Source organism: Micromesistius poutassou (genome assembly GCF_964030765.1).
Source record: "Micromesistius poutassou genome assembly, chromosome: 11".
Classification (NCBI taxonomy): domain Eukaryota; kingdom Metazoa; phylum Chordata; class Actinopteri; order Gadiformes; family Gadidae; genus Micromesistius; species Micromesistius poutassou.
The window spans coordinates 13,038,385-13,059,025 of record NC_140281.1 but is presented as its reverse complement, the minus strand read 5'-3'; the positions used below and the strand labels follow the sequence as shown (position 1 = coordinate 13,059,025).

The window sequence follows — 20,641 nt, the reverse complement described above, 5'->3', positions numbered from 1 at the left end:
TATTGTAGAAAGTAGGGCTGAACGATTTTGGAAAATAACCTAATTGCGATTTTTTTTCCCCCCTCAATATTGCGATTGCGATTTAATATGCGATTATTTTTTCAAGGTCCTCATATCATGTATTTTTCAACTATTTTTCTATCTGTTTCATAATAAACAATATCAGATTTATTTTCGAACTCCTTCTCCCTCATCCTGGTGCTGAATGTGTTAAATGCATCGGCATTTTTATGTGTGTTTGCCAGCATACGTTCTATGTGGGCGTCTGCCCAAATATCCAATAGACATTCCGTCTCTTCTTTGCTCGCGATCCAAACCCCGTTAACAATCGCGCCCGCAACAGCGCTCGTCCGCGAACCAACCCCCACGTCAACAATAGCGCTCGTCCGCGATCCCCCCCCCCCCCAACAATTCGGCACCTGCCCCTCAAAACTCCTGTGCACGTCCCTGGCTGTTACCGCTAATCAAACAATAATTCCCATAATGCGCGCGGCTGAGCGGGTGCCTGTTACGTCCAAAGAGGCGTATGCTTTTTAGAACTGGATCGGACCGTGGTGCGTTCGCTTTCACATCTCAAGCGAACCGAGACCACCTCTTTAGCGAGGTCTCGGCCGGCTGATTTGGTGCGCTGAGGTGGGTTTTTTTCAAGCCGACGAGGCTGTGATCGAAATGCGGGACAGTTGCGCAGCATCGTCTTTTTTATAGCCAAAATAATTCCACACAACTGATGTGCCGCCCCTCTTTGGTACCAAACTTTCAGCTGTGCGCTCTTCTGACGAGCCTGAGGCCATTGTGCAGCAGGTTAAAGCGCAGCGTCTCTCCCTGCCTGCACTGCTTTGCTCCGCTCGGCTCACTCGCAAGTCACGTGACCAATCAAATCGCAGCCTTTGCGGTTAGAAAATCTCGTTTTGTCATATCGTGATATTATCGCAAATGCAATTAATCGTTCAGCCCTAGTAGAAAGGATGTTCGTGCAACAATTGTAACTGAAAATAAACATTTGATGAACCAAATTACAACCAATAGCTTCAGTCATTGAGGGCAGATTTTTTTTATTTAGTTTTACAAATCAAGAGTAGGCCTGATTTGACTAATTGGCTTTGCATCCTTTCCTTCTGCCCTTGTAGTCCAAGACATGCTGCCCACCAGCTTTCAAATTACAATGCTGCCACTAGTGGCTTTGTATCAATTTTATTCACATAATTATCCCTCCCTGCTATTTTGTAGTTTACCAAAACACCCTGAAACAATTTGAGTCACACATTCTTATGCCACCATATGCCACAAACAGTGCAAGCAGGCCAATGGCAACCAAGCGCACAGTCCTTCCTTCCTCACTTAAAAAACCACCAGCCGCCACTGGTATGAACTACATCCAGAACCAGAATTTGTCAACATCCAAAATATGTTTTGAGTGACATGAATGAAAATCCTACAGGTGCTGCAATGAGAGTAACATATTCTGTACTCTTCTTCTGAAATGTTCCTGCAGGTTACAAGCAGAATCCGTTTGTGGTACGGCCCAGTTACCATAACTGGGCACCATGGATTGGTCCCCACACAAGAGGCTCCAGTGTGGTGTCAAACACAGAACACTGCAAAATCCACACACCAAGGAACCCAGTTGAAGAATCCAACCTCTTAATTACAGAGGACCGGCTCACTGACGAGATTCGGAAACTGAAGGTATTTGCACACTGTGGAGTATTTGTATGGTTTTTCTCATTGTTAAATCTATCAGGGCTGTAATATTTGCTATTTAACATCATAGGTGGAAGCTGTGCGAAGTCTCTGCAAGGGGTGTGGCATAGACTCCAAGGGCTCCAGGATGGACCTTATTATGAGGCTCCTCAAAGAAATGCAGAACCGGTCAGCATATGACAAAGTGTTTGCAAAGGTCTGGGGGGCTTCTGGTGAGTTGATTTATATTCAGAAGTGTTTGCATCAGTAATAACTTTCAGACTTCACTACATTTCACTGTAATGGTTACTCATAGCGGGTATGATAACTTTCTTTTACCAGGTGGATGTGCTGTGGTCACATGCCCTTGTGCTGTTGTTTATGGAGTTAAATTTAACCTAAGGGCTGAGAGCCCAAGAGATTGTGCTGATCTGCTGCTATCAATGAAGCATTTCCCCAATGTGACCTTGTATGATTTTGCAAGGGGACTGGCAACACATACTGTACATACAAACATAAGAGAGCCATAGTCCTCGCCCTTAAGCCCTCATGAGGGGAGACTGCTGGATCCTACTGATGACAACATCAGATTGGCCTCTGCAAAGAAAGTGAAAGTCAGCTTGCCTTGGCTAACTACAAAGAAGCCAGTACCTAATGAAAATGGCCACCCTATTACAGGGTCATCAGAGCATTATGCTCTTTATGACCGCTTTCATGAGGAACACCAAAGACCCAAAGGATGTTCTGCGCAAGGTAGAGCTTGTGCCTGAGTTACGTGGCTGGGCCAATAGCCAGTGTGCCGAGCAGCTCTTCAGTGGATTGAGGAAGAACAACCACTTCTTAGACATGATGAGTCTATCGTCCCATATTTTTTTAATGAAGACCATTTTGCACCACTACAACAACGGATGCAATGCCAAAACAAAAGAGAACATGAAGAAAACATTGGGGAGTGCACTGCAAATCCAGTTGAACTCCAGTGGGCAGACGGTTTTAGGTATGTACGTGCACAGTATAGTTGTGACATTCAGATTTCAAACTGGTATTGTCTTGTAAAGCCATCTCCTGCAATAAAAAGGCTTTATTAATCCAATGTGTGGAAATTCCTAGCATTAATTGTTTGTTTTGGTTAACACGTACTGTTTAGAATGTCAAATGTCATAATCTTAATTGTTTCCTTTGCCTGCTGACAGCATCAGCAGCCACTGCTGCATCTTGCACAGCTGCCCAGTCTGTAAACACTGCAGCAGCCTCTGTTGTGACACAATCCGTGGCACCCCCTGCGAACCAGGCCACTGCCATCATCCCACCACCGACCACCGGTACGAACCAGGCCGCTGCCATCATCCCACCACCGACCACCGGTACGAACCAGGCCGCTGCCATCATCCCACCACCGACCCCTGCTGTCAACGTAGCCCCTACAATTAACGTAGAAGCTTCTGGCATGAGTGCAACAATAGCAGTGGAAGCTCCAGCTACAACCACAACAGGTATTCCAGAGATCATCACAGTACAAAAATGTAGCACCTAATACTACACTATCTAATGCACTAAAATATAATGTTGTACAACTTGTAACATTATTTACTAAGTCAGTTGCTGGAAAGACATGCTATGGTACAAATTCCACACATTGCTTATTATGCTCCTGTCATTTCTGAAATTGGGCTTCTCTGACCATATTGCAGGAGGTTTTGAGGTTTGCAATCAACACTGTTGTGGAATGAAGCAAAGAAGGGAAGTAACGGAGCATGAGATGGACGAAGGACAATTGACATGGGTAAATGTATTTTTTAATTTTTTTGTTAGTTTTTAGTTCTAATAGGCCTAATATGGCCCACATTAAACAAAGTGAAGTATTTTCTTCATATAATTGAATTCTAAAGAGGTTTTCTATTGTCGTTTGTTTTTTGCTGTCAAGTATGATATACTGTAGTAGTAAGTACTTAACTGACTGACTGTCATTTTAAAGCTTGATGATGTGTTGGATGACACAAAATCACCAGACGAGGCGATTTGTAAAGTGGGCACCACAGTTTTAAAAAGGCTGGACTTCCTGTCCCTGGGATTGGACAGAGAAGTGGAGGCAACAGTAAGTACACTTTTAATCACCCAAATATTTGAAAATTGTTTAGTAAAATGTCTTTGCAATCCATAAAACATTCTGTTGTTTTATTACAGATCGTCAACTGTTGTTTATCACTGGTCATCAAGATTGCCAGGCAAAAGGTGTGTATGGATATTTTTTGTATCATTTCAAGGTACAACTTTCTATCATTGATAGTGCTTATTTATTTTATGTAAACCCAAATAATTTAAACTGGTGTTCTGTGATTTACAGGGAAAGGATGTTCATGCTGTGGATGTTATCCCCACTTGGAGACCTCTCAATGTCGACCCGTTTCTCTTGCTGCCAGTAAGTTCTATGCATGTGTTGTGTATGGCTTAAGTTTGTTAACCCTGTACATAGCGACAGTATCTCGTACTATGGTTGCGTATCTAAAAATATCTTCACATTGAAACTACAAGCTCTTATTGTTGTCATTCGAATGATGCAGGTAGATGCAGCATCTAGAGACTGCATCCTTTTTCCTGTATGGAAACCAGGACACTGAATACTAGGTGTTTAACAGGCAAGTTTAACAGGCATCATGTCAGAGTTTTTTATAAGAATGTCACCATTTTATTATTTGGTCACATGACAGACTTTTCAAATATTGTATATCTACTTTTAGTTTTTAAATTCCAGCCACACATTGTCATGAGAAGTGTAATCTATGTCATGTAAAATAATCTGCTTTGTCACATATGTTCACTTAAAAGTTATGAAAAAGCCATTACAGTGAAGCTGTAATGTACATTTGCAGTAGTACAATGCAGATTCAACCTTTACTTGAAAATTGTATATTTTACAGGTCCTGAAGCCTAAATTTAAGAGGATACATCTTGATTGCTCCAAGCTTAGTTGCTATGGAGACTGGCATTATTTATCCATGTTCATGTTTCAGTCTAATATTGAGGAACCGTTCATTGTTCCCGTAAATTAATATTCGGTTCGCTTTTGTGTTTTGCATGGTGTTATATTGTTATTATTCATATTGTTATGTTTAGGAACCGTTCAATGTTCCTAGTAGAGTTAAGAATGTTGGCAACCGTTCAATGTTGGTTCTGCTGTGTTCAAAAAAGCCTTCTGGTGATGTGTTCATTACATTTGTGGTGATCAAGGTAGCACAATCTGGAGTCATACTATGCACACCTGCTCCACTGTTGCTTAAACCAATAATGGAAGCCAATTAATTAAGCAAGCTTAAATGGCTTAAAATGTTGACCACAAATGTCACGTCACATCAAAATCATGTGAGGTCTTTAATAGTGTATTTCACCATGCTATCCTTTTGTCTTTTATAGCACCATTGCAGCAAAGATAGTGCCAGGATCCTGGGCATTTGTTTCAAACAAGGTGATGGAAATTTTAGATTTATATATGCCTTGTGAAATGTGCTATGCATTGGAATAATACTAAGAAATGTAATTGTATTAAATATATTTAAATATAATTGAGTTGTCAATAACTTCTGGCTTTTTTATCAGAATATTCCTGAACAGCGCGGACTGTGGCGTGTTCATGCTAATGGTAAGTGATGGGATTGTGCACCTCGGCATCAAACATAATAACATAAGCAGGTGCCAAGAGAAAAGGATCATTGACATGGTTTATATGTACAGTAACAACTGTGTATCAACTGTTCTCATCCTCATCCTCATCGTCGTCCGCTTATCCGGGGTCGGGTCGCGGGGGCAGCAGCTCAAGCAGGGGGCCCCAGACTTCCCTTTCCCGGGCCACATTGACCAGCTCTGACGGGGGGATCCCGAGGCGTTCCCAGGCCAGTGTTGAGATATAATCTCTCCACCTAGTCCTGGGTCTTCCCCGGGGTCTCCTCCCCACTGGTCGTGCCTGGAACACCTCCCAAGGGAGGCGTCCAGTGGGCATCCTTACCAGATGCCCGAACCACCTCAACTGACTCCAACTATCAACTGTTCTATCATATGAAAAGAATGTTAACCGTTTATAATATGGATTACAGTACGCACTGTACATGGCACTGGACTGGACCTTCGACTTCACTCAGGTCAGCAATTTAAATCTGAAATTGTTAATGTACAGATTTTAGGATTGAAACTACAATGACATCTTTCTTCATCTACTAGCATGATATGCCACATATAAGGAGATGGTGGTGCCAGCTTCTGTTAGACAACATTGAACACCAAAGGTATGAACAACTTCTTACTTGATAACTACGATGTGTTTCTGTGGGGGGGGGGGGGCGCTTAAAGGAACAGGAAAGGTACTGTAGTTTGTATTAGTCCCCAGATTTTGTCAACAATAATAACACTTTGTTTTCCTGTACCAAATGGACTCTTAAACCGAAATATGAACCAAACCATGTGTACCGTCAAACCCCCCTACATGAAAAGCATCTTGCTAATGTCACCCCTTTGACATTTCTACGTAGAAAGAGAAGACGGCTAGAGCCCATGACACATGGAAGAGAGCAGGAGCAGGAGTTGGCAACATGTATTGAGCAGGTCTTTTATTTATTAATAATTTATTTTAGATTTTGTTTGTTTGCATGTGTTTCTTTTTTGGGGGAATATAATATTTATTGAATACATTCAGTGCTCATGCTTTCAGTATTTCTATTAATGCTGTTTGGCTTAATACTAACTGGAGATGATGTATTCAATAGAAGAATCTTATTTGTTTCAGTTGCCATCTTGCCTGTTGGAGATCATCTTTGCTGAGGTCGTTCTTCATGATGGAGACAGAGCTCTAATGACACTGTCCCTGGTGCCTTCCTGCTTCAGAGAAGTGGTGGAGAGGGAATACTTCAAGAGAAAAGTGCATTTTCTGTGGCTTGACAGTAAGATTACAAAAACGGTCATAGCTATACTGGTTGCATACTGCATGTTTTCCATGTTAAATCAATTTGAGAAATCATCTTATTCTCAAAATTGTTGTAACAACAGGTGTTGCAACAGGTGTTGCAAACTGGACCATGTTCTCGGCACAATACAGGGCAGACTTTTACAAAATGTACACTCTGGATATGTGTGGAGAGTGCAGGGTGACTTTCAAAAACTGCATATCAGGTATGAAAATTATGCATGGAAATGTAATGAGTACTTCTTTCAGTTATTGCTACCTAAAGATGGCAGTAAAAACTTTTGTAGAAGTTGTTGCAAAGACTGTAGTGTGTTGACCAAGTACTTGAAGACAAATTTATTCCTATTCCATGGGCATCCTTAAGGCAGTAATGATGGTCTCATGCAGTAGTAAAAGAATAATAAATATGGATATAAATAATTTAATAACTAATAATTGTAGCCGTTTAAAACTGACACAAGTAAACATTGCAATTACAAGTAATAAAACCCAAGAGACACAAAAATAGAACCTTACAATGGGTATCTCTATGGGTAGAATACTGACCAGAGGACTTCTAGACACCAAGGGTTTCTTCAATGTGATAATCCATAGAAAATAAAGGGGGGCCCTCTAACAAGGACTGTTTTTATTTAGCGACAGGCTACAAGAAAGGGGAAAAGAGGGGGGCTGCGGGGCATCTACTCCGAGAACTCGCACGCTGGCTTCTGCTCTCACACAATAAATGGGCCATGGGTTGGTGGGTGAACATTCATTTATTTTTATTTATGATTTTATTTGGTTGAAAAGTTTCCAGGATGCTGTGAATGTTGGTCGAAATAGGATCTACAGAGGGGCAACTCCAAAATATATATGAAAATGTCATGCAGGGTCGATTGCAGGGTCATGTCAAAATAAAATTATATCGCCGGGGGGGGGGGTTATGCATAAAGTGATCAGAGGTCCAAATCCCTCCGGGATAAATAACCAACAGTCCCTAAGTTACGTAAGTTGCAATTTACAACAGTTTACAGTTACTTGTGGAGACCACGAGTGGTTTTACCACAAGTCCATTGGGTTGAATTTGTTATTACCCAGTGTGCTTTGTGGAATGGTCTCAATGTTTTGTTTTATTTCATGTGAATAGCCTAGGCCTAGTTTACTAGTAGGCCTTTTTTTCAGAAAGCAGATGTTCGTCACACGATGTCATTGATGTGAAATATTAATGGAGGCTATCGGGTGACAGCGGCAGAGGGCTAACCTGCTGTGGGACTCCCAGCGTCCTGCTCTTAAAGGTGACATATTATACCACCAGGTGGGAGTGGGATTAGCCCTTAAGAGCCGTTTTTTTAAAATCACAAGTGGGTGTGTGCACCTAGATGTACGATGGTAGACTGATCTATCCAGCGCACATCTAGGTGGACACGCCCACTTGTTCAAACTGCTTGCAACGGCTAATCGCATTCACACCTAGTGGTATAACATGTCACTTTTAAACACGCTGACGCTGGAGGGGTGTTCTGACAGGCAGTGTGGTGTCGTTCTGATAGGCTTTCCTTTTTTTTTGTTGTGATTATTCATGTGCGTCTTCTCTCTCCCCTGCACTCTGTCTCTCTCCCCTGCTCTCTGTCTCTCTCCCCTGCTCTCTGTCTCTCTCCCCTGCTCTCTGTCTCTCTCCCCTGGACCAGGGCAGGACGCCCGCCTACTACTACAACTGCTCCAGAAAGGGCCACTTTGGCCACGTGAGTCGCCGCTTCAGTTTGCACCGCAGCATCCTCTCCTCTTGTCCCTCCCTCTATCTCTTTACCCTGCTCTCCCTTTCTTCATTTTCTCCAAAGCAAATAATGAATCAAATTTATGATCTAAAGATGAATATTATCAAAAAATATAGCGAGCGTGTGCCCTTTTTGCAAGATCAGTATTAGGTGTTTGTGTGTGTCTCAGGCATGTACACAGCGTCGGATGTGTAATGGGACCTACCCCAGCATGCCCTTCATCAATCACTATGACACTCCCGTCAACTTCAACCAGAGGGAGCACAGGGTGAAGTGGAAGGTCAAAGGTAAGCTCTGTCTCTCTCTTCTCCTCTGACACACAGCACCCTGACCCCACTAGTTTCAGAATGCCACTGAATAACGTTGTGATTTTATTTACTATTCCCCCCCGTCCAGAACTTGAGGAAGCCGGCCTGCTCGGCACCACACCCAAACCCCCCCACCGCCCCGGGACCACCGAAGAAGGGGCAGAGGACCAGCCACTACCACGACTACAAGAAGAAGAACCACCACCGGCAGCAGGAGAACGCCAACACCCGTCCCTCCTCCGCCAGGGTCCCCACGCCCGGCTCCAGCTCCACCCCCACCCACACCCACGCCCCGCTGGCCGGCCGTCGTCTTCAAGACCAAGATGTCCGCCAAGCTGAAGCCGACGCCCGTCAGCGGCGCCGCCAACCAGTGGAAGCCCAAGCGTGACGTCCCCGCCACCAAGGCTCTGCCCTCCTCCTCCTCCACCACCACCGCCGGCGCCGCCACACCACAGAAACGCACGTTCTATGAGGAGGAGTGCTTCCGGGGCGGGGAAGAGAAGGCGGCGAAGAAGAGCAGGAACAAGAAGAACCCCAACCGGCTGAACTGGGGAGCGGCGGCGACGGAGCCGCGCACGTCGCCCTTCAAGCGCGAGTCCTACACCCCGCAGCAGCTGTACGGCGGCCGTGGGGCGGGGAAGGAGAAGGGGAAGAGGGCCGGCGGGAGGAAGAAGAGGTCATCTAAAGGCGGCGGCACAGACATGTACCCCGCAGACGAAAACCTCTTTACCGTCAAACAGAGGAAAGGGAAACGCAAGCAGTAGAGCGACACGGTTACCGCTACAGAGCTAAGCTGTTGGTCTTGTCAGCCTGAATTCTGTTGGTTTATATGAACACACACAACACAACACACAACTGGTTGAAACACTGCAGTAGCAGAAACCTCAAAGATGAATGGAAGGCAGGTTCAGAATAAATGTGGAGATGTTTCTTCATGGTCTTCTAAGTGGGTTGGTTTATTTACTTCCATGATGTTAAGTCAAGTGTAAAGTCAAGGCGAGTTAACCAAAATTGATATTGATAAGTGGCTGTCAAAGGAACCAATTGTTAATGTTTTACCTTATGAGTCTGCTCAACCTCTGTTCAAATAAAAGTTTTTGGCTTGTAAATCTGTCAAGCCTATAGACTTTGGTCTCTCATTTACTTTCATGCTGTGCGTTTGCAAGTTCCAACTTGGAGATTGAATATAGTATAGGAGACTACCATTGTGCCTCTGATATAAGCTGGTAGTTTTCAGTGCTTTACAGTCTGCTTATTCTTGTAATAGGCCTATAAAACAGTCTACTGCAACACCTTGTGGTTATATTCTGCTAATCAAGTTCTTGAATGGAGGACCAAGCAGAGGAATCATTCACGTTGGAAGTAATCTCTTCAACTCACTAAACTAAACTGTGCCTACTATAACTATAGCTTGTATAGTCTTATATCTTTCCTGAAGTGAGTTTAGAGGCTGTCATAATGTTGACCATAACTGTAAATGCACACCAGTCAACCACCAGCAAGTCCCAGAGACAAGAGTTGGGTCAGATATGGGAAAGGTATATTAATTGTTACTTACATTTGACATGCCTTATGTTCTGTGTTTTTCAACGAATGTTTACTTTGCTAAGCAACGTGGAACCAGTCAGCTTCAGATATGATCCATCTTGTGGAATCTGCGCAGTCAGAAGAGCTTTGGGCCCGGTTTCCTGATAACGTCCAGTCTTAACACGCTACAAAGACTCCTACGTTTAGACGTATCATTTGTTTACCTACATAGGCATGGTTCCCGAATGGTCTCCTACGACCAGGGCCCCGTTTCCCGATAACGATGGATCCACGCTCGTACGATCCATCGTACGATGGATCTCACGCAGCATCGTTAATTTTAGGGGAGCGTTTCCCGAAACTCATCTTAACATGAACGCGCGTGCTCTGCTCTTACGACGTCGTAGGATTGTAGCTGTCTACTGACACGGTGCTGAAATGGGCTCCGTAGGAGGGGGAGACGCAGGAATGTTGTTGGATTAAACTATATTTTGTGGCAGCAAAAAAATATCTCCCCATCAAGGCCAACAGCAGAGAAGCCTACGAAAAGAATAGACTAAGATGAATGCTACAAATATTAAAACACAATTTATAAGGTCTAGGCCGACATATGCTATATCAGTCCTAATCCCGAACGCACCGTGCGTACATTGTTTCACGGCATTTTCTCCCCTGAAATAATTCCATATTAAAAAAATAAAAAATATCATGTGTCTGTGTGACAACTAGGCCTATAGCATTTATTTAAATGTGCTGATTTCTGAAACATGCTTTGCGCCGCAAAGAGGGCAGACTTTCTCTGATTCCTGCATTCCGTTTCATTCATTGTCATTCATTCAGTGATTGACGCGCCGCGCACTCTCTAGAAACTTTGGAGTCAACATTAAAAATGCAACGTTCCATTCATTCATTATCATTCAAACGCAGAGGCATTGACATGGCTATTGCTGTTGCTGGTCTAGATCGATTCCTGCCCATATTGTTGGGCAGGGGGTATGATGGTGCGGGCAATGTAAGCGGGAATGGCACGCATCGCAGCACAGTTTCCCGCAGCAGTCTACGTACAGAAAACCACGCTCTCAACTTGGCGATTGTGCACTCCACTAAGGTCAGGGAGTTCGTAACTGTCTAGACACGGTCCAATAAATAGTGAACTTCATCACAGCCTCACCGACGCGCCTACAGTGCTCTATGTCAAACAATCGCAACAAAAAAACGCCTGCAGAAATTATCCGACACCCGCTGGTTTCAGCATGATTCATATACAGTCTTCTGTCATTGATCAATATGAGGACATTTTAACCACGATGGTTGAATTAAAATCAGAGGGAGACAGCAAAATCCGTGTATCATTCGTTCATTCGTTTTTCAAAATAAAACCAAAAATAAGAAAACGAAAAAACAATTCCTTTTCTCAGTATTCGTTTCCTAAACTAAAATGAAAAAACGGATAACGACTCGTTTTTTTCAGTTTTCGATTTTATGCTCAAATGAATAATGGAAAAAACGGATAACGAGCGTTTCCCGTTTCATGTTGCAAGCATTTGGTACCTACACCAGAAATTACCGTCACCCGGAAGTGGCCTGGAGCAAAGCTAACGTTAGCAGAGCCAGTCAATTCTCTGACGTTACCAGAAGATAATTGGAAAAGCGTGGAAAATGGACATTTATGTCCTCTTCAAGGCCGACAAGAGGGTCACGTTGAGGCCTGACGACATGACCACGGAGAAGATAAGTGTCATTTTCCAGGTATGTTTTTTTATTTTTTATTTATTTATCTAACGTTCGTTTAAAACAACACTCGTGGTGGTAACGTTAGCTAGCGCACTCAGCCAAAACAGAAACGATTGCTGGATTTTTATTCAAACTGCACGTTGGTAACTGTTTCAGGTTCCACCATGACTTTATTTTCCACACTGACTGCTCGAACATAACCAGCAACAACAAGTTTCCCGGGGCAAACTTCATACTACTGTACATCCATGCATACGTCTTATCCGGGAGTGTACAACAAACACCCTTCAAAATAAAAGTCACAGTCACTCATAACAACACGAAGAGTGAAGTCGCGTTCTTTCACATTGCTTATATTATATTATAGGCTATATATTAATAAAGTTACTGCTCACTGCTTGAGATCCAGTAGCATAACTTAGACTTCAAAAATGGTAGTAATAACGTTAATTATCTGATGGTTATAGTTTATGTAATCCATCTCAGTACAAAATTTTATAAATAACATAAAAAAAATTCCCCCACTTTACTGTTCTGATTGGGACTAATGTTATATGTTGATTTTCCAATCATTATTTAATTCCAAAGATTTTTATTTTATTTTTCAGAGATTATTTAGGCATTATCAAGCATGATGAATAACCTCTTAAAAACCCATCTGAAAATGTAAAGTAGGAAGGCATTTATGATTTTGATGATGTAATCCTCTCCTCTCCTCCTCTCTTCTCCTCTCTTCTCATCTCCTCTCCTCTCCTCTCCTCTCCTCCTCTCCTCCTCTCTTCTCCTCTCCTCCTCTCTTCTCCTCTCAGCTCATTTTGAACTGTCAATTGTCTGTTGCACTTTGTAGTTTGGCCTTGGTGTCTCTCACTCTCTCTGTGTTTCCACAGATCCACCGGAGCTCCATCTCTGCAACCCCCCCCCCCTTTTCCCCGGCTGTTAAACTGGCCTGTTCCTATGAACCAGTCTGCCATCCAGTCCTCCCATTAAGCTGGTCTGCTCTCCCTGCCTCCCTTGCCTACCAGAAGCTTCCTCCTTCAGCTGTCGTTAACATTTCCATGTTTCTCACATTCTCTGTTGTAAACTGTTTTCTTGTCTGTAACAACATCTATGTCCCGTCTGTCCGTCCTGGGTGAGGGATCCCTCCTCTGTTGCTCACCCTGAGGTTTCTCCTGGTTTTCCCTGTTAAAAGGGTTTCTATGGAGTTTTTCCTCAGTCAATGTGAGGGTCTAAGGGCAGAGGATGTTGTTATGATGCCATGTGAAGCCCTTGCTTTTAAATCTGTACTGTACCTGCCCAGGGACTGCAGATGTAAAGGAGCGAAATAGCTAATCATAGCTAAATCTGGCATAAATCATTTTCTCTCATTTGAGATTTATGTATTTGTGCATGGCCCCCCTTTCATAAATAAATAAATACAATTTTAATTATTATCTTTATATGTAATCAGTAGGACAAAATTTACCCTTGAAGAAGTTGTCTGCATGTAAGGAAGCCTACTGATGTTATGTCTGTGTTGAGACAGCTTCTCTTGCATGTACAGGGTCAAATAAAACTCCCTGCCATGATCGACTCTGATTTGGTCCCACATTCCATTGTTGGCAACTGCTTTCCTGTAATAGAGAATTGTGCAAATGATATGGATACATGAATGTGGATATGATAAATTCAGATTTTTAACCTTGACTACTTGCCTGTAAACTTCCTCATAAATAACAAGATTGTTCTTCACTGGCATTGTGGATTCAGCAACAATTTTGCTGCTGAAACCATCAATAGCCAAGACATGTGTCACTCCAAACATTCCCAGCTTCTCATTCTGATCAAGGTGGAGTTTGTGGCCCATGTATTCCGCATGGTAAGGAACTGGATTTAGATTACGCGCTCCCTAAAACAATTACAATGCAATCCATGAAAAGTGCATTAACATTAAATCTGCTAAAATATTCTAATTATTCACAAACCTAATACATGCATGTACTGATAATATACTGTAAGTCTAAATTAAACTTTTCATGAGGTCACTAATTTCAAAAATCATCTTTTTGCTCACAAATACAATTAATGTAGGTGACTCACCTGGCGGCGCAGCTCATTATATGGCTGGTGAACCTCTCTGAGAATCCTTCCCACTCGTGCTTCACCTGCTTTAACTCCCACAGATGACAGGTATCCTGTCATGAACTTTCGTCCATAAGTTGGACCTGTCTGTCAAGACAAAAAAGGGTTAAATTAAATAATTTGCGTAGCCTTGTAACTAAGACTTAATACTAATTTAAGGTTTACATTAAAAGTCAACAAGTCGACAAAAACTGTCGTGACTTTTGTGAAACTTGACATAGGTATAGCCTAACTACCTTTTACAAATTACACACATGACAAGGTCAAATATATTCACAGGAATTAGGCACAGTGTGTTTAATAGGGTGACCATGTTTTTATTTCAAAAAGAGGGCACTCATCCTCGCCTGGAAATACAAAGGCCCAGTGTGTAGTAATCAATAGGCTACATTTCGTAGCACTTTTGTCCCAATTAGAACAGTAAGTGGGGGATTTTTTTTTCTGTTATTAATTTATAAAACTAAACTTTGCACCAAGATGGATTCAACATCATTTTTAAAGTGTAAAGTGTCTTTGAGCATTTGTAAAAGCGCTTATAAATAAAATGTATTATATTATTAGTTATTATTTATCATTCACCACCGAATTGCGTTACTCAACAGCTTCTTCAAAACATGCTGATAGAGGAATGCATACATTTGGTTGTGCGTAATTACGCAGCAGAGCGCAGACAGGGACTACATAACTTGATTGTCGGAAAGGCACGAATGTTTAAAAAAGGAAGAAAAAATACCGTCATTCTGATCATAGGAGGCAACAATTGTCGGAATGATCAGACGTTTGACAGCAAATTAGGCTAAGTGTTGCCATTTAGACAATTAGAGGCTGTCGGACTGGTGGGATGTCAATGGCAGTGGCCACCCAATGTGCTTTTGAACCTACTGTCTAACAGTAGCCTATAGGCGATCACGATCAAAACACCATTTCCAAAAATATAATTAATGTGAAAAGCGTATAGTTTTAGTTTGTACGCTACGTGTTAAAATGCGAGCACTTACCTTATCTATTGATGACAGGACAGCAGTTTCCAGTTCTGCGTCTGACACGTCTTTTACGCCTGAGTTGGTGTTGAGCACAGAATCTTCTCACCGACATTTCCGAGCACCTCTGAACACCGAACTGCTGCAGCGTGGTAGAAATCTCGGCATGCGTTTTACCATCCTCAAAAAGCTGTCCAATTATATCTGCATGATCCTCAAGTCCTGCCATTATTTTTGTTTTGCGCGCCCTCGCAGTACAGACAGAGACAGAGACGGTCACTTCCGCTTCGCTTCCGGCTCATTGAACTTGTTTCAGATCAAAATGGGATAAAACATGAAACGGGAAACGCTCGTTATCCGTTTTTTCCATTATTCATTTGAGCATAAAATCGAAAACTGAAAAAAACGAGTCGTTATCCGTTTTTTCATTTTAGTTTAGGAAACGAATACTGAGAAAAGGAATTGTTTTTTCGTTTTCTTATTTTTGGTTTTATTTTGAAAAAACGAATGAACGAATGATACACGGATTCAGCAAGTGCCGCTCGCAAGCGACCTCCCACACAAGCAACGGAATCATTTGATTTTATTATATGCCTTGTGATAGGGTGCCTTGTGACGTGGCGTTTCATCGGTACATTTATTTTTGGAATTTTAAATTGCTGCAATAAATTATATTTGTGTTGACTTCTAACATGTCTCTGTCTTTGCTGTTTAAATCTAACAGTAGTCTACGAGTAATATATATGCGGGAACCACTGTTTTTGGGCTATTGCGAAATAGCGCCAGCTGGATAATCAGTGGTATTGGATGACGTGTTTTAATAAAACACATCCAATACACGGAATGTCCAGCTGGTGACTCCACTGAGGCTATAGTAACGATGCATCCTAGTGCTTAACGAGTACCCCTGTAGGCGTCGTTAGCTACGAGGGTTTTAACGACGTCGTTACGTAACGATGCTTTCGGGAAACGGTCCGAAAATTCTGCGATGATCGTACGACGGTGTTAACGACGTCGTTAGGCTAACGATGCTTTCCGGAAACGGGGCCCAGTTCAGTAATGCATTACATTACTGGCGTGAGATTCTGTAGAATCTTGTAATGCATACCTTATAGCAGGGTCCGCGGGTGTAAATGTTGACTGTGGGGGGGGGGCGATCGTGATTGTTGACGGGGGACGGACGGACCGACGATCGGGATTGAGGGGGGGGGGGGGGGGGGGGACGCGTGTTTTTTGTTTTTCTGGCCGTGAGAAATTGGATGTGTGGCGTGTGTAAGCAGGCAAAAACGTGTGTCACACGGTGAAATCGTGCAAGTTGGCAGCTCTGAAATGTATAAATCGAATTAGGTGGGAGCCAGAGGGAACCAAGCTCCCAAAAAGGCAACAAAGTCAAAAAACTGGGGGTCTCTCATATATCTGAAGGTGTCTGCCATATTTGGCATTGTAATTTCATCTTAAACAACGCTCATTATCCATCCCCGTGCGGTCTTACCTATTATTAAATAATAAAAAAATAATAATTATAAAAAATATATAAATATATATAAAAACAGATAAAAAAAATATATTAAAAAAATTATGAAAAAAAAATTATATAAAAAAAATTGTATAAAAAAAATTATAAAAAAAAAATTTATGAAAAAAAAATTATATTTAAAAAAAGTGTATAAAAAAAATAATATTAAAAAAATAATATTAAAAAAAAATAATAAAAAAAATAATAATAATAATAAAAATATTGGACCTGCGCACAAATGTTTTTGTGTCCAAAAAGTCCAAAAAAAAGATGCGCGCATCTTATTTTGGACCTGCGCGCGCATGTCCAAAAAAAGATGCGCGTGCGCATGTCCAAAAAAAAGATGTGCGCGCAGATCAAAAAAAAAAACATTTGTGCGCAGGTCCAATTTTTTTATTATTATTATTTTTTTAATTTATATATATATTTTTTATTTTTTTTAATATATATATTTTTTTATAATTTTTTTTTTTTGTCCAGTTTTTTTATTATTATTATTTTTTAAATTTATATATATATTTTTCATTTTTTTTAATATATATATTTTTTTATAATTTTTTTTTTTTATAATATTTTTTATATAATTTTTTTTTAAATATTTTTTTTTTATATAATTTTTTTTCATAATTTTTTTTAACTCTTCTAAATTAAGGAAATGATACAGGGAAACGAATAAATCATTACAAGCGATCGAAATACTTTTTTCAACGACCGCCTCTTTCCCTTGACATTTAGTTTTCACCTGACAAATGCGACCGATGTAATTAAGGCAACCCGGTCTCACAGGAATCCGTGAAATGAGTCATGTTTGTATATAATTGTGATATTATAGTACCTGTGGTCAGGGATGCAAACAGACCTATGGTCAAAAAAGAGAGAGATTTTCGAAGCCCGCGCCCCCGCAGCAAATATCAAATAATGACATTTCCACCAACCTCTGCCATCCCCGGCCCACCCTATACACAGACAAAGTGCAAACTGAAATTCTTAAAATGAAAATCCACAAAACGTTAATTTTGTTTAACTAGTCTTCAACACACACACACACACACACACACACACACACTCACCTCTCCATTGGCAATCCGATTGCACATTGGAATCGGGAGTAGGCTACTACACTTTCCCTGATCTTTTCGGCTGCTGAGGCCTGATTCTGGCTGGTAGCTGGTAAAGGATTGTCCTTACAGAGGAGCTGGGCCACACTTTGGGTAGATACGATGGAGGCCACTCTCTGTGTGTGTATTGTGCTCTGGCAGTGTTCCAACAGGGCATGCAGCCCTCTGGAACCATAATTTATCTCTTTAACGCAGAGAGTGCATTTAGCACATCCCTTTTTTTCAATTTTTTTAAAAAAAGTCTGATAATTTGAAATTGCGTTGACTGCCTTGACCTCAATTGCAGTTTCAACTTTTAGCCAAGGCCACTTCCAACTGGTTTTACATCCTTTATCCACTTGTTGCACAGTAAGTGCCGCACTCTAATCAAATTCTCTCATTCTGCAAATGAAGAGTTGAATATTTTAGCCATACTGTAGCATAACGCGACCAGACTGAAACCGGGACGTCTGATCACCCTAGACTTTCTGTATCATAACGGAGAGCAAAGTAGTTCACTCAGCCCCCTTTCCTCAATATGCCCTGCGCCACCTTCAGCAATCTATTTGACTCAATTAAAATGTATTAAATTATTTTAGTATCCTTAAAAAGCAGTGCCGCCTGTTGATAAAATAAGCCCACTCCAGTGTTTCCCACACATAGGCCAATATTGAACAACGAGCGCCACAAATGGATTCCGCTTTTCTTATTTATTTTTACTTGAACGCGATTTTTCAATTTAACTCCGCCAGCCCGTAATCGCGCCCCCGTAATGCTGCCAGTCCGACGTGTTCCCATTCCGACAGTCCTGTGCGCGTATGCAAATTAGCCATGTGCGCCAAACAGAAGAAGGGCCCTATCTTGCGCCCGGCGACTTTCTACACCGACGCATGTGTCATTGCTAGTTTGCACCCGGCGCAAAGCTGATTATCCCCCGCAGCAACCAGGCACCACTACACTTGCATGTTAAATATTATGATGTCAAAGATTATTCATACGTGTGAAACTGCATAGAAATAGCGTGTGGATTGTGGAAACATTTTTTTCCCTGCATGAATGAACATGAATTAAGTATAGTAGGCTATGCCATCCGTTAAAATAATAATAATAACAATAATATATTCGAGCAAAGTATATTCCAGGCTTCCAAAACAAAATCTAGTTTTAGGGTAAATGATTGGGTAAGTTATTTGGGAAAGAACAGCTGATACAGCGGTAAGTTGTACTTTTAAATCAATGCATCTGCAAACACCGTACAGCAAACACATATGTTCTTGACCCAGACATCGTGTACAAGCCCATTACTTTTAGGATTGATGAGTATTTGATCGTGGGAAAAAACATAGTTTTACCGCGAGTGAGTATTTAATAGAATGAATGAATGCGGGTGATGCTTGGTGCGCGTGCTAAACACACGCAAATTAAACACGTAAGTGTATGAGAAGTGTCATATGAGGTGGTATTCAGGGGACTGTTTTGTGTATACGCGCAGCCGCGCAGTGATCCAAGTTCATGTACTGATAACGGCAGCGAAAGGAGTTCCGGTAGTTGTAAGTTACTGCTGATGTGTGACACGCACGGAGAAATAAAGAGCGTAAACCTGAAGCAACATTGCCCGTTGTTTTATGAGAGATAACTTACACATGGTGTCAGAAGTAAAGCGACTCGGACGTGGATCATGGCGAAGTTTAGTCCTCCCGAGAAACTGGACTTTACTCGACCGGAGCAGTGGCCGGAGTGGCGGCAGCGGTTTCAAAGGTACCGTATGGCTACGAAACTAAACCTGGAAGACGGGGACGTGCAGGTTAGCACGCTGCTCTATGCGCTCGGCAAGGAGGCCGAGCAGGTGTTCAACACTTTCGTGTTGGCGGAGGATGAAGATGCTGACGAATATGAGACTGTGTTGGAAAAGTTAAACACCTACTTCATTCCAAAAGTGAACGTTATCCACGAGAGGGCTCGTTTTTATCTCAGAGCGCAGAAGCACGGTGAATCGGCGGAGGAATATATCCGTACCCTCTACGAGCTGGCTGAGACCTGCCAGTTCGGTCCGGCGAAAATAGAGAACATTCGGGATAGACTGGTCATCGGGATTGTGGACAAGGAGTTGTCCAGATGAGCTACACACAGACAACGGACGACAGTTTTCTAGTAAGGAGTTTCAAAGCTTTTCTGTTGCCTATGATTTTAAACACATCACCTCCAGCCCTTACTACCCCCAGTCCAACGGTGAGGCTGAGAGGGCAGTTCCTGGGTATGGTTGAGAGGGCAGTTCCTGGGTATGGTTCATTATTTGGGTAGATACTTGCCCAACCTGTCAGATATAATAAAACCCCTCAACGACCTGCTGAAAACTGACGCGGCATGGACCTGGGACGCAGTTGTCCAGATGAGCTACACACAGACAACGGACGACAGTTTTCTAGTAAGGAGTTTCAAAGCTTTTCTGTTGCCTATGATTTTAAACACATCACCTCCAGCCCTTACTACCCCCAGTCCAACGGTGAGGCTGAGAGGGCAGTTCCTGGGTATGGTTGAGAGGGCAGTTCCTGGGTATGGTTCATTATTTGGGTAGATACTTGCCCAACCTGTCAGATATAATAAAACCCCTCAACGACCTGCTGAAAACTGACGCGGCATGGACCTGGGACGCAGCACAAATCAACGCTTTCAATAAGGTGAAACAACTCATCTCCACAGCACCCACACTTGCATTCTATGATGTAAACAAACCCACAACAGTGAGCGCAGATGCAAGTAGCTTCGGGCTGGGTGCCGTGCTGCTACAGCGCCATGTCGAGGGACTGAAACCAGTAGCTTTTTGCTCCAGAACATTGACCGATGCGGAACGGCTCTACGCGCAGATAGAGAAAGAGTGTTTGGCAGTCGTTTGGGCCTGTGAAAGATTCTCCACCTACCTGTACGGATTAGACAGCTTCACAGTGCACACCGACCACAAACCACTAGCTCCACTGA

At 42.3% G+C, this 20,641-nt stretch overlaps 1 protein-coding gene and 1 long non-coding RNA gene across 2 annotated transcripts; one reads left to right on the top strand and one right to left on the bottom strand.

Annotated features, from left to right (window-relative positions):
• Positions 1-6,587: 6,587 nt before the first annotated feature.
• On the top strand, positions 6,588-9,457 carry LOC311355421 (uncharacterized protein; the record flags this gene model as incomplete). The annotated part of the gene is made up of 3 exons (XM_084475189.1): positions 6,588-6,625; positions 8,299-8,672; positions 8,782-9,457. The coding sequence occupies exon 3, from the start codon at positions 9,017-9,019 to the stop codon at positions 9,455-9,457; it is 441 nt and encodes a 146-aa protein (XP_084331315.1). The 5' UTR covers positions 6,588-6,625; positions 8,299-8,672; positions 8,782-9,016.
• Positions 9,458-13,628: 4,171 nt separating this feature from the next.
• On the bottom strand, positions 13,629-15,289 carry LOC311355372. The gene is made up of 3 exons (XR_014637428.1): positions 15,071-15,289; positions 14,031-14,159; positions 13,629-13,839 (listed from the first exon to the last, which is right to left on the bottom strand). It is a non-coding gene; the product is annotated as an uncharacterized lncRNA (long non-coding RNA).
• Between the last annotated feature and the right edge of the window lie 5,352 nt (positions 15,290-20,641).